Source organism: Mandrillus leucophaeus, unplaced genomic scaffold (assembly GCF_000951045.1).
Source record: "Mandrillus leucophaeus isolate KB7577 unplaced genomic scaffold, Mleu.le_1.0 Scaffold268, whole genome shotgun sequence".
NCBI lineage: Eukaryota > Metazoa > Chordata > Mammalia > Primates > Cercopithecidae > Mandrillus > Mandrillus leucophaeus.
This window is the reverse complement of record NW_012102787.1, coordinates 507188-521662: the sequence shown is the minus strand read 5'-3', so window position 1 is coordinate 521662 and position 14475 is coordinate 507188. Positions and strand designations below refer to the sequence as shown.

The 14475-nt window shown below is 36.7% G+C and overlaps 1 protein-coding gene across 5 annotated transcripts in view; it reads right to left on the bottom strand.

The window, feature by feature from the left end:
• MAP3K7 (mitogen-activated protein kinase kinase kinase 7) overlaps positions 1-14475 on the bottom strand; it is an 82381-nt gene that overhangs the window by 34658 nt on the left and 33248 nt on the right. For all 5 annotated transcript variants that reach the window (XM_011984415.1, XM_011984414.1, XM_011984417.1 and 2 more), the window contains 6 exons: positions 12252-12297; positions 10704-10842; positions 7208-7332; positions 4167-4295; positions 2756-2886; positions 1221-1302 (listed from right to left, as the gene is read on the bottom strand). In XM_011984415.1, coding sequence (XP_011839805.1) covers positions 1221-1302; positions 2756-2886; positions 4167-4295; positions 7208-7332; positions 10704-10842; positions 12252-12297 — 652 coding nt within the window. The remainder of the gene's footprint in view (positions 1-1220; positions 1303-2755; positions 2887-4166; positions 4296-7207; positions 7333-10703; positions 10843-12251; positions 12298-14475) is intronic.

The following is a 14475-nucleotide window of genomic DNA, read 5'->3' as shown; positions in this document are numbered from 1 at the left end:
TCCACTTTTCTCAGATGAAGAGCAAACAAAATCAGCTGAGAGTGAGGAGTGGTGAGGAGGTGTTTGAAGCCCGAGGAGAGGCTACAGTATAAAATTAAGACATATAGGAGGAAAGAGATGAACTACAATATAGTACAACTGTCCAATAGCACTAAACATGCATGTGAGGATATCTCCAGCCATATTCAGCTGCACTGGTACAGGCAAGGGGTAACCCGAGTGTTAGCTTTTATTAGGCTTGTGGTTTAGCCAAGCAAGCTTGAGAGAGAGGCTAGAAAGATGAAAATTATTCCCAAAGGAATTATAATAGTTGATTGGAATTAAGTGGAGGGAGAAATAAAAAAGGACCTAAGAGGACTGAGGACCAGTGAAAAGGTGGGAGGCTAAAAAAACTCAAGGTCACAGTAAGGAAACCAAGAGAGGGTTTGGAGGACGTGGGAGATGCAAATTATAGAATTTTAGAGAAGTACATTTTAGAATTCAGAGCAACTCAAAATATTTTCAGTAAAACTAGAATTTGAGAATAACTAGCCAAACCATAAACCATCTCAAAATAAATAAAACTATTCTTGAGGTGGGAGAAATAGATCAGTAAAAGTATTCGCCAATAAATGCAGGGTAAATACATATGCATATAGACACACACGTAGTTTTTAGTTTTAATTAATAATGAAATGCTTATAATGCCACTATATTTTGAGAAGTACAATATTTCTAAGTTACAGTATTATTTCTACTATCTTTTTGATGACCACAAATTACATGTCCCACTACTACTTCACATTTCGGAAAACTAAGGAACTTTTAACATAGCTTCTTAAATCAGAGTCTCTGTAGAAAAGAACAAAAATTAGGGTGTTCATGATGAAGAAATGTGTTAAATACATTTACAATAATTTCTAATACCACTTGATCTAGTAGTATCCATTTAAAAGTTATCTTTAAAGTTAAGAATGACATTTACTGCAATACAATATGCCATCTTTTTATTCATAATTATGTAGGAATTCCAAGACTTGGAAGCAGGTCTTCAATAACTCTTTAATCAGGGTATCTTCATGAAGAATGATGCACCTGTAAACTTAAATTGCAGTCAATCATATGAAATGAAGGAATTAAAATGCAAATGGGGACATTATTCATTACTTCTTGATTATAATTTCACGGGAATAGAGACGAAGGAAAAATCGAGTCGATACTCTTCCAATCTATCCATTTACCTGTACTGGTGGCAGAGTTGCTCTGTCCTTCATCTGAATACTGACAAGGATACTGTAATGGCTCATCTGCTCCTGGAAAGTACTATATATAAAAAAGTAAACCACAGCTTAAAATTTCCTTAATACAAATTAAATCCTGTTAATGCTTTATTTTCCCTAAGGTATATACTAAATTTGTAGGTGCCTAAGTTTTTTATTTTACAAAGATTACAATAATGTACTCTTGGATTTCAACTTTGATCAATGCCATGCACCTACCTAAGAATCTAGCTTACATTGGAGTCTAGATAGTCTTGAAGAAAACAGCAAATATTTCTCTAGAGAAACATATGAAATAAAATAGTATCATTTCTCATAATTATATAAAACATATTCATGTTCTCACAATAGTGATGTAAACTTCCGTATTGTTGCAATGACTGTTAGTCTGATAACTGAGACTATTATACCATAGAATAATTGTTAGAACATTTTAAATATTAAGAGAATAGATTATGAATATCTTTCTACAAACTGGAGGCATAATATTCAAAGTATATGCTGGACAAAAATATTAGAATTTAGAGAAAAAAAGGAAAGGTATTCTCCTCAAATTAGACAAAGCACAGACTTCAACAACTTACATATCCCAAAGTTTTAAGTAATCTGACTACAGAGACTAAGTTGTTTTCTTATGCAAAAGGTTCTACATATGACTGGTATCCAAATATGATGGTAAACTTTTAGTAGATTAGTTCAAGCTGCTTTGCCTAAGAAATTTTTAATAGATTGAATAAACAACCTTTTATCATTTAGGAAATCACTTAGTCTATATTTATGAAGATTGTAAGATTCTTCTACTGAACAAACTGTTCCAAAATTCAGGCACTTTCACAGATATGTGAACTTTTTAAAGTCAAGATATCACTTCACAGTTTTTGTTAATGTACCAAAAACCAGACGTGTAAAATATTCCAAATAATTCTAATGGTGCTTAATTCATAGACTAGGAAAATTTGATAATAATTTAAAAAGGGTTCTTCTAAACAGAAGGAAGTTTAACTTTTTACTGGGATATAAAAACCTGATAATAGGCCAAATAGTAAAAGTCACTCAAATAAATGTGTCTGAGAATGCAACCTATTGCCTTGCATAAATGACTAAACGCTTGATGAAAACTGGCATCAGAAAAATGTAAAATTTAGTTTAGCATATATTGAAGTCATAATATTAATGTATCTAAGTCCTGTGACGGCTTTAGAGATTATTTCAGTTTCTCCCGCATTACAGATGAGGCAACAGGCCCAGGGACAAACATACTTATCCACTAATGTAAGCAAAAAGAAAAAAGCAAGTCTAGAAACCTAGTCCAGCCATCTTTCCAGTGATAAAGAACTAGATTTTCCCTCTCAAAATAATGTTTCCTCTTCTGACTATGAGTAATAAATGCCCATTCTCACTTAGAAAACATAGTAATATATAAAGCAGAATATCATTAAAACTCAGCACATATTAAATTCCCCTAAATCCAAAGCCCCTCAAAAGAAGGATTATACCCGCATCAAGTGAGTCATTATTTTCACAATTTCCTCCATTGAAGGGCGCTGGGAAGGATCTTTAGACCAACAACGAGTCATCAGGCTCTCAATGGGCTTAGGTAAATTTTTTATCAGTGGTGGTCGAGTACCTACAGTTGAAAATTAGAGGAAGAGGGGAAGAATGTATTTACCCAAAGAATGATGCAAACTCTTTGTACATATTTCCAAAGTGGTATTTATTTTATAGATCTTGTAGTTTAAGATCTATATTGGAGTAATAAAAGTGCTTTGTAATTTTAGCAATTAACAAGTTAGTTCTTTTACTCCTTACCTCATGGACGTTCAATTATTTACTGAAAACTGACAGAAAGCAAGCAAGCAAGCTGTCCTGGTCAATGCTGTCACAGTCTCTACAATGATACTAATGGTAGCAATATTAAAGGCAGTATAGGAAACTGGTAAAAACAGCTAAGATTACTCAGATGATGGTACTGTTTGATAAATCTATGAACGACCTACACAGTTAGGCAGACATTTGTTTTTATACTTGTGGAATAATGTAAAAAATGGCCATTAGTTACATGATTATAAATAAGGCATAGAAATGAAATAAGAGTGGCGCTAAAGTTAAGAAGCTAAGTAATTTTCCTTCATGAAAAGCTATTTACCCAAGCAAATGTAAAGTAACTTGACTAATGAAGAGGATGCATTCTAACATCATATGTGGTTAAAAACAATACCAGAACTATAAAAGAAACAGGATGGATGCAAGGACATTGAGTCCATAAGTCAATATGACTGAAGATATGAGCATTCAAGTTAGAAGCATCTGGATTTGAATCCCAGCTCTACCACTTACTAATCTTGTGATATTAAGCAAGTTATTTAACTTCTTTAGGCCTCAGTTTCCTAATCTGTAAAATGAGGCAACAGTACTTACCTTCTAAGGGTGGGTGAGAATATAAACAGGAACAATGTGTGAAGCATTATTATGCTTTGCTTTTTCTCCTTGATGAGGCCCTTGCTTCTTCAGGAGAAAAGGGCTACAACTCTCCAGTTATATTAACCATGTCAGAGATTTTATGTATGTATTTTTTTATTTTTTCCAGGATCTAGCCTGAGGTTTCTCCCTAAGAGACAGCCAACCTAGACAGTGGGCTCTGGTTGTGTACTGATGGCCTTTCCCTAATCAGCGCAGCCAGTGAACATCCTCAGCTGCATGTGTAGACCAGGACTACTCTTAATCCTGCTCTGCTGGACTCTGGGGCAGGGACAGGGCAGAGTCTGATAATGGTAAAGGAGTCTCTGAACAAAGAATTGTACATTTTAATGTTACAGATAAATGATATTCTTTAGGGAAGGGGACAGGAGCAGTCTTCCAAGTAGAAAACACAGTAAGTACATTTAAGAAAAATTGCGTTTTACGAACCATTATGAACAGCCCACATGATTCGGAAAGCTGGGCCACCAATCTCATCAAAGGGTTTCCGACGCGTTATCACTTCCCAAAGAATAATACCCCAGCTGAAGACGTCACATTTTTCACTGTAATTACTACCTAGAAAAAAAAAGGTGGTATATAACCTAAAGACTATTTTTCCACATGACTTACAGAAACAATGGCTTACATTTTGAGAATGGGTATCATGGATAAAAACAAGGCTGTCACACATAGAACTAAGAAACTACTCTTTCTGAAGTACTTTGTCTTTTCAACAAGTACATTTTTAAATGAATTAAGTATCAACGATACACGAAGAAAATCTACTTCAGAAACTTGGTTATTTTCTGTCTTTTCATCATGAGGCATAGGACTTGACTTTTATGTATTTAGACTGATACTTTCTCTGGGGCAGAGTATGAAACATCTGTACGTTCCTTTATGTTGTTCATTATTATTTTATTCTGAGACAGGGTCTCATACTCTCATCCAGGCTGGAGCTCAGTGTAGCCTGAAACTCTTGGGCTCAAGTGATCCTCCTGAGTAGCTGGAGCTACAGGCATGCGCTGGCATAACTGGTTAATTTTCTAAATTTTTTGTAGAGATGGGGTCTTGCATTGCTGCCCAGGCTGGTCTCAAACTCCTGGGCTCAACTGATCCTCCTGCTCTGGCCTCCCAAAGCGCTGGGATCACAGGCATGAGCCATTGTGCCTAGCCTCCTTTCTGTTACATTTTAATCTTAAATTTTCTTCCCATTCTCTGATGGACAGCACTACTCTGCTATCAAAGCAGAAGAACTTTCTAATTTAGTGTTACAATTTCTTCCTCAATATATGGTGAAGGGAAATTCTTAATTTGTAACTTAAATGTAAGTTGTAAGTAATGAAAATTATGGATAACCCAAGTTATACAGCAAAATTTACAAACTAAGTAGGTGGTTGAATCAGCACAGAAAACACCCTTCATAATCTCCCAAAAACAAAAACTCAACCCACTGTAAGAATGAACAATTATTACAGCTATAGCTTTACATGCTAAGCAGTACACTGTAATATAGCACTACAACCATGCTACAATCTAATTTGGGCTATAGGTTAACTGACATCTTTCAGAAATGAAGAAACACAGCCTAACAGTCTGCACTTTGTTGCTCTAGACAATTAAGGGTTGTCTAGAGCAATAAAATTAATCTTTTGTATAAACAAATCTTTTTGCTCTCCACATACAGTAACATTAGGTCATTTTAACTCACATAAAAGTATATTACATAAGTAAATAATTTTAAAACAATGTCAAATGTATACATTCTGTATATGAAACAGGAGGCATTATTTAATCTTGTGTAATATAACACCTGATTGTTCATTCATTATTAAATTGAATTTTAGGGCAAAAGAGCTCCACTCAGGTGACTAGTTGCGTTGCAATTTCTCTTTCTCTGGGGTGGCTAAAAACAAACAGAAAACCCAAAAACTTTAAAGTCATCAAAAATAAAAGAAATAAGCTATAACCAGAGTCTGATTAACTGAATGTATCTGAATTTTATGGGCATTCACACTTCCTAACATACAAATCACACATCTTCAGTTCCACTTCTCTCGTTTAAAAGATAATTTGATGTTTTTATACAGAAACCTAGTATATAATTTACAGACAACTCTTTTAGAACTTCAGTGACATATGGAGGTATAAAAGAAGGTAAACATATAAGCTTGACCTTTATTGGTGGTCAAGCAATTTATTTGTAATTCTTAGTATCTTACTTCTGCCCAATTACTTGTATTCTTTTTTTTTTTTTTTTGAGACGGAGTCTTGCTCTGTCACCCAGGCTGGAGTGCAGTGGCACAATCTCGGCTCACTGCAAGCTCTGCCTCCTGAGTTCACACCATTCTCCTGCCTCAGCCTCCCGAGTAGCTGGGACTACAGGCGCTGGCCACTACGCCTGGCTAATTTTTTGTATTTTTAGTAGAGATGGGGTTTCACCGTGTTAGTCAGGATGGTCTTGATCTCCTGACCTCGTGATCCGCCCGCCTCGGCCTCCCAAAGTGCTGGGATTACAGGCCTGAGCCACCACGCCCGGCCACTTGCATTCTTTTTAAGGCATCCTCATTTAAACTGTAGGGCTCTCAATTTTTAATTGCTAGGAAACCAATACAAAAACACAGTTAATTCTCATTATTCCTGGTATTTATGTTCTATAAAGTTTCTGAGAACACTGAATTAGTGAAGACCGAATCATCGCTCCTAGGGAAAATACAGGGGTAGGTTCCTGTGCACCTCTGGTCACCATGTTTTTGTCAACTGATCAATATATAACCTTGTTTCATGTGTGTTTCTGCTTAAAGACACCTGATTCTTATATACTGTTGATTCATTACCATTGAACTCATAGCCAACATTTCTGTAACTCATGCCTGAATGAAGATAATCTAACACATGTATATTGTCTGTTAAGACACATCACAGCCTTCTTGTACTTAGGCAGTACTATGCTTGAGGGCCATTTTAAGTACCAAAATTACCAACAAAAATCACAAAAATGAAAAAGGGCTCTAAACGGTACAAAAAAGACACCTGCTTACAGCATGAGAGCTGAAACAAGACGGAAGAGCATTGTCTTGTTCAGGCTCAGCTGGGAACATGTATTAGATGACTCAAAATGTGCACTGCTCAGTGCATGAACACTGTCTGCGAATACATGAAAGCACCGTCTGCAAATAACCATGAAAGCACCATGAGTATTAATTTTGGTGTTACAAATAAAGTTTAGCAAATAGGCAATTTTGCAATTAAGAAATTGGTGAACAATGACGATCAACTGTACATATGCTTGAACCTGCATAGAAGATTTAAATCTTACTATAAAATTTAGGATATAACACTATATTTAATATCCCCTTAGATTTCATTGTATACTTTATGTATTATGCAGAAGTAAAACCATGGAAATGGGGAAAATCTATAAAAACATATTGAATTCACAAGGAGTGAGGGAGATTATCAAACATACCATACTTTTGCCATTTTACCTTCAAAAACTTCAGGTGCCATCCAAGCAGCACTCCCCTTGTTATTGGTCATGTGTGTCTGAATGTCACAGGCTGTACCAAAATCACAAATTTTCAGAACTGTCCCCCCTGCAACCAGCAGTAAGCTGTTTAAAAAAAACAAAAAACATCAAAAGTTACAAGGCCAACATTTTATTCTCAATAAAAGAAGAGACATTTGTGGAAATGGAAAAGGTTAAGCAAAATGAATGTTATCATTCAACTTCTGTGAAATGACTAATTTACATGGTTACTATAAAAGCCTAATAGTTCAGAGAAATATAAGCAAAAATTAATTGACCATAACCTAGCTCTCTTTGGAAGGCTGCTAGACTCACATTCTGATGTCTTCATCTCTAGCTCCATAATCTTTCCTGACTATACTTCTCTCTGGCCAAAATAAAATGTGGGTTTAAAAAACTTCTAGTAGGTCAACATTACGGTATCCTAAAATGAGAGTTTAATCATAAATATGTACTACTTAAAAAATAGTAACACTATATAATTTCATTAAAGAAAATAAGCCAATATAGAAGGAAAAAAATGGTTTGTAATTTAATATCTTTATTTTGAAGATACTTATAAAAATGCTCAATCCCAAAACCATTTTTGTGCTTAGACTATGTATGTGTGGGAGGAATAAAAATCTATTATAGCTAAAATGACCTAATGAGAGACTTCCGGAAAATTTTCTGAACTTAGGATTCTGACTTTCCTAAGTGTACTGTTACCCAACTACAATCACCAAGTAGCATACTCTTACTTACAATGTTTTGCTTTTCATGACAAACAGAAATAGAAATGTGTAATATAATTTGCACAATCACATTGTAGTAATATATCCAATAGCAGTACATAGGAATTCATTTTAATTACAAATTTTACAAACTTTTTATATCGGGAGAGATTATTTGGAAATTTCTTCTTTTAGTCCAATGTGACTAAAATAAGCCAGATAAACTACTATTCACAGTTCCATAATACCAAAAAGACTCTCATAATCATTCCAATGAAAAGAATGCTAAATCCAGTATACCTCTACATGTACTCCAACAAAACTTTTTCCCCCATCTCGATGTTCTTGTTCAAACTCTTACACTTTTTACCCAAGAAAATTATAGGAACTCTGTAACTAGTTTCCTTGTTTTACACTGGTATATTCAAGATATCAAGATAATTTCTGATAATTCAAGATAATTTTCCCGAATGAGTTTTATGTTAGTACTCCTTTACTCGACTTCAAAAGCTCACCAGCCTTGAACAGGAAATTCAAGGCTCACTGAGATCTGAACTTAAATTATCTTTGTAGGCTTATTTCTCATGTACATGTGAATAAACTTGCAAAAGATAAAATACAAGCACAAGCACAACTTGATTGTGTATAAAACACCTCCCTAGATCATCAGGTACCTTCTTTAGATACCATTTGAGGAACTCTTCCTGACCACAGAAACTGTAGGTTTTCCACTGACAATAAGATACAGCGGGTATTGGCCGGGAGCGGTGGCTCAGGCCTGTAGTCCCAGCACTTTGGGAGGCTGAGGCGGGCGGATCACGAGGTCAGGAGATTGAGAATATCCTGGCTAACACGGTGAAACCCCGCCTCTACTAAAAATACAAAAAATTAGCCAGGCGTGGTGGCACCTGTAGTCCCAGCTACTCTGGAGGCTGAGGCAGGAAAATTGCTTGAACCTGGGAGGTGGAGGTGGCAGTGAGTTGAGATGGTCCCACTACACTTCACCCCGGGTGACAGAGTAAGACTCCATCTCAAAAAAAGAAAGAAAAAAAGATATAGCAGGTATTCATGTACGTCCAGTTGTATATAAAAGCATAGCCATTCCAAAGAACTTTCTTTTACCCAGTACTTTCTGCATTAGAATCAATTCTGATTCTAAAGTTCAACTTGTATACCAGGGGCTCCAAAGATGATCTGCAAAATGAATCCAATCATGGAGAGGCCTGGAATACATGACCTAGACCAGACTTTCTGTAAATATATTAATGGTATTTACTAGCAAAAGGAGAGTCTCTATCTATAAATGATTTTAGAAGGATACATCTGGTCTAACTAGGTTGACTAAATAAACCTAAAATTTATGTGGCACGGTTGGGTGAAGATTAGGGATAGTCGTTTAAGCTGTGTAATTAGTGCAATGTAAAAGATGTTAAAAAATGGAAATGATTTCCTTTTGTAAGATACTTCTCCATATATTGTTCAATAACTAATAATTTATTCCAAAGCCAAAACATATTGTAATGAGGAGAAAAGGGATACTTTCGGGTGTTGCATCAGATGCGTTCAGGCTCTTTTAGGAAAAGAATGCTTTGGCTGTACTTGATGCTTGCCTATATCCTTTGGATCATTTGTCAATTTGCTGCTGGTTAAGAGCTGTGATTCTCATGAGTTTGCTTTAATAATTCAACTCTGTTAATATAGTGGGAATATTCACAACCAGGAAAAAAAATATAGAGTGATTTCTTCATTAAGAAATCACTTAATGTTAAGGCAGGTAACCAAGATAGTAGCCTCAGGAAAAATAAAAGCTTAAACATTATTTTATCAGTGACCTGGGGAAACAGAAATCAGTTTAAGTTTGGGAGCAGAGATAAGATACACTAGCAAGAACAGTGATTCTAAGAGTTGGAACCTATGTAGAGTATATCAGATTAGACCTGAGAGTGACAAGTTACACCCAGAAGGGATGTTTTAATGCTTTAACCCAGTATCAAGAGAATGAAATAACTGAAGACTATATTGATTTCCTAAGGGAAATCTCTACTGTAAAGACTAATGTGCTGGGGTGGGAGCTTGGGGAAGGGTAAAGAAGGTATGTGGAGACTATTTTTACTCTGTCACAGGGGCATAAAAGAAAAAAAAGAGAGAAAAGGAAACAATATGTTTTATGTGTATATTTTCTTTAACTGAATATCTATACAAACAAAAACCCCAAAGTTTTAGTCTTTTAAAATACTTATCTAAGGAATTTGTAAGTTTTTTAAAGTCCCAAGTATTCACATTATGAAGAATCCAGAATATTTTCAATTTCTACCCAGATACCAAGAAATACTCTTTTACTTCCCTCTGAAAGAGCAAGTAATAACAACTCTGCAAATTTTTGTAGAATGTTTATGTGCTAGGTGTTAGGGACACAGCAAGAAAAACGTCAGACCTGTCTCTGCCCTCAAGGAATTGTCTAACAGCAATATTATATACTGCAGGCACAAAATGAGATTTTTATAGGCTAACAGAGTCTAGAAGTATGCTAATCTAAGGTAGAAGTTACCAAAAATAAAAATCCCACTAAAGACAACATCTAAAATACAAGCTTAGATAAATGACTCAATGATGAAGGTGAGTTAGTAAACATTGAGTAAGCCAAATAGAGAAAAGAGAAACTCCTGTACAATAATCAGCTTGAATTCGAGAGTGAGAAAGAAGGAGGAAGGGGCTGAGGTGTGTCACGTTATTAGAACTTACTTTGGTGGTTTCAGGTCCCTGTGAATTAGCGCTTTGGGTTGCATGCTGTGAAGATAAGCCACTCCTTGGGAACACTGTAAACACCAACTCATTGCGTGGGCAGCAGTATAATATGGCAATGGTTCAGCACCATGCAGCACTGCAAAAAAAAGGCACAAACTAAAAAGAACTTTATTGCATATAACAAAAGACACAACGTGAATGCAAGCACTATCAGAATACATGACTGGGTATTTTTCTACATATACATATGTTCCATCAGTTCTGCTTTTAATTGTTTTCTTTCTTTTTTCTTTTTGTTTTTTGAGACGGAGTCTCACTTTGTCGCCAGGTTGGAGTGTAGTGGTGCGATCTTGGCTCACTGCAACCTCCGCCTCCTGGGTTCAGATGATTCTCCTGGCTCAGCCTCCCGAGTAGCTGGGACTACAGGTGTGTGCCACCATGCCCAGCTAATTTTTGTATTTGTAGTAGAGACAGGGTATCACCATGTTGGCCAGGATGGTCTTGATCTCTTGACCTCATGATCCGCCTGCCTTGGCCTCCCAAAGTGCTGGGATTACAGGCATGAGCCACCATGCCTGGCCTTTTAATTTTTTTTTCTAAATAAAAAGGATGAAAATATCTAATAATTTTGAGTGGATAACTGCCATAATAGTAACATTTAATAGTACATCTATTAAATGTTATTCCTACATTCAAGTAAAATCAAATATACTTTACCACACTTTTTCAAACACATAAAGACTTTCATAAAGTAATTTAAATTATGAGCAGTCTTATGGCACACTACTACAAGAGAGAGGCAGAGCATAGTACAGAAAGAAACAAAACAATGTATATCAAGATGTTTGCACCTGTATTTTCTGTAATGGCTAAAAACCAGAAGTAGTTCAATCAAATAAAACAATAGGGTATTAGATATCCATCAACAATGAAGAACACATGGGCAGTAAATATAAGTAAAAGTTTACATAAAATAATATTAATTATAAAATAAGATGTAACAATTTGTTTTATATAACTAGTGCTACAACAGACAATACATGTCTGCATATGATTGGTATTTTTAGGGTAAAAGAGTTCTGTTCTACAAAGGTAACTACACAAGGTTTTTTTCATTGCTACAAATAAAAGGTTGTGTGAAGTGAGTTTTCACAATTTTTTTTTTTAAAAAGAAAAAAATAAAGCAGAGTGAAATGGAAATATGGTTAAAGAGTTCTAAAATGAGGAGGCTCAACGTTATGAGGGCAAAAAGAAAAAAATCTGAAGATATTTTAAAATCTATTTAAAAAGTAAATTTTTACTTAAATGCTTTTAATGAAATGCAAAGTACCATCTACTTAAAAAATTGACAGACCTCTAAATTTCACAAACTAATGTTATAGAATCTTATCTTTCCATTTTTATTCTTTAGTAGATTTTAAAAAATCATGTCCTTTTGAGACTCTGATGGCAAATTGTGAAGAATGTTAAACAACTTATGGTTTATATTAAAAGTTTTCGAATTATTTTAATCTGCTAGATAAAGACAGGTCTAGTGACACTCACCATTATATAAAGAGCCCCCTTCAGCATATTCCATCACAAGACACACCTAAAGGAAACATATACAAGAAGCATTAACCAAGAAGCTCCAGCATCTTAGGGCCTTTGAGAGATAATTTAATTCACTCCCCTGATTTTACAGATATATTAAAAATCATTCTTGGGCCCCTACTATGTGAACAGTACTAGGGAAGGAAAGGATATCTATGACCTAAGACTGTCTTCTAGGAGTCCGCTAAGAGTGAAGATATATGTAAAATACAATCACAAGATATTTTGGGGACTTTCTCCAGTGCCAGTAAGTAGGTGCTACCACAGGATATCAAAAGCCTCATAAGAAGACGAGGGTATTGGACAAGATCATCTAAAATAGCTCTTCCAACACACTGTTTTGCTAAAAGACTAGAAACAAGTCAAATGAACAAACTATAACTGTTCTTTCAGAAATACATCTAAGATAGCAGATCAAAATAGCTACACAGGAGGTTCCAAGATGGCCAAATAGGAATAGCTCCAGTCTACAGCTCCCAGCGTGAGTGACACAGAAGACAGGTGATTTCTGCATTTCCAACTGAGGTACCAGGTTCATTTCACTGGGGCTTGTCAGACAGTGGGTGCAGCCCATGGAGTGTGAGCTGAAGCACAGCAGGGCATTGCCTCACCTGGGAAGCACAAGGGGTCGGGGAATTCCCTTTCCTAGCAAAGGGAAGCTATGACAGATGGTACCTGGAAAATCAGGACACTCCCACCCTAATACTGCACTTTTCCAACGGTCTTAGCAAACGGCACACCAGGAGATTATATCCCATGCCTGGCTCGGAGGGTCCCACGCCCATGGAGCCTCGCTCACTGCTAGCACAGCAGTCTGAAATCAAACTGCAAGGCAGCAGCGAGGCTGGGGTAGGGGTGCCCACCATTGCCGTGGCTTGAATAGGTAAACAAAGCAGCCAGGAAGCTTGAACTGGGGGGAGCCCACCACAGCTCAAGGAGGCCTACCTGCCTCTGTACACTCCACCTCTGGGGGCAGGGCATAGCTGAAGAAAAGGCAGCAGAAACTTCTGAAGACTTAAACGTCCCTGTCTTGACAGCTTTGAAGAGAGTAGTCGTTCTCCTAGTATGGAATTTGAGATCTGAGAACAGACAGACTGCCTCCTCAAGTGGGTCCCTGACCTCCGAGTAGCCAAACTGAGAGACATCTCCAGTAAGGGCCGACTGATACCTCATACAGCCGGGTGCCCCTCTGAGACAAAGCTTCCAGAGGAAGGATCAGGCAGCAACATTTGCCATTCTGCAATATTTGCTGTTCTGCAGCCTCTGCTGGTGATACCCAGACAAACAGGGTCTGGAGTGGACCTCCAGCAAACTCCAACAGATCTGCAGCTGAGGGTCCTGACTGTTAGAAGGAAAACTAACAAACAGAAAGGGCATCCACATCAAAACCCCATTTGTATATCACCATCATCAAAGACCAAAGGTAGATAAAACCACAAAGATGGGGAGAAACCAGGGCAGAAAAACTGAAAATTCTAAAAATCAGAGCGCCTCTTCTCTTCCAAAGGAACGCAGCTCCTCACTAGCAATGGAACAAAGCTACATGGAGAATGCCTTTGACGAGTTGAGAGAAGAAGGCTTCAGATGATCGGTAATAAAAAACTTCGAGCTAAAGAAGGATGTTCGAACCCATCGCAAAGAAGCTAAAAACCTTGAAAAAAGACTAGACAAATGGGTAACTAGAATAAACAGCATAGAGAAGACCTTAAATGACCTAATGGAGCCAAAAACCATGGCATGAGAACTACATGACGCAGGCACAAGCTTCAGTAGACAAATCGATCAAGTGGAAGAAAGGGTATCAGTGATTGAAGATCAAATGAATGAAATGAAGTGAGAAGTTTAGAGAAAAATGAATAAAAAGAAATGAACAAAGCCTTCAAGAAATATGGGACTATGTGAAAAGACCAAATCTATGTCTGATTGGTGTACCTGAAAGTGACGGGCAGAATGGAACCAAGCTGGAAAACACTCTTCAGGATATTATGCAGGAGAACTTCCCCAACCTAGCAAGGCAGGCCAACATCCATATTCAGGAAATACAGAGAACGCTACAAAGACAATCCTGGAGAAGAACAACTCCAAGACACATAATTGTCAGATTCATCAAAGTTGAAATGAAGGAAAAAATGTTAAGGGCAGCCAGAGAGAAAGGTCGGGTTACCCACAAAGGGAA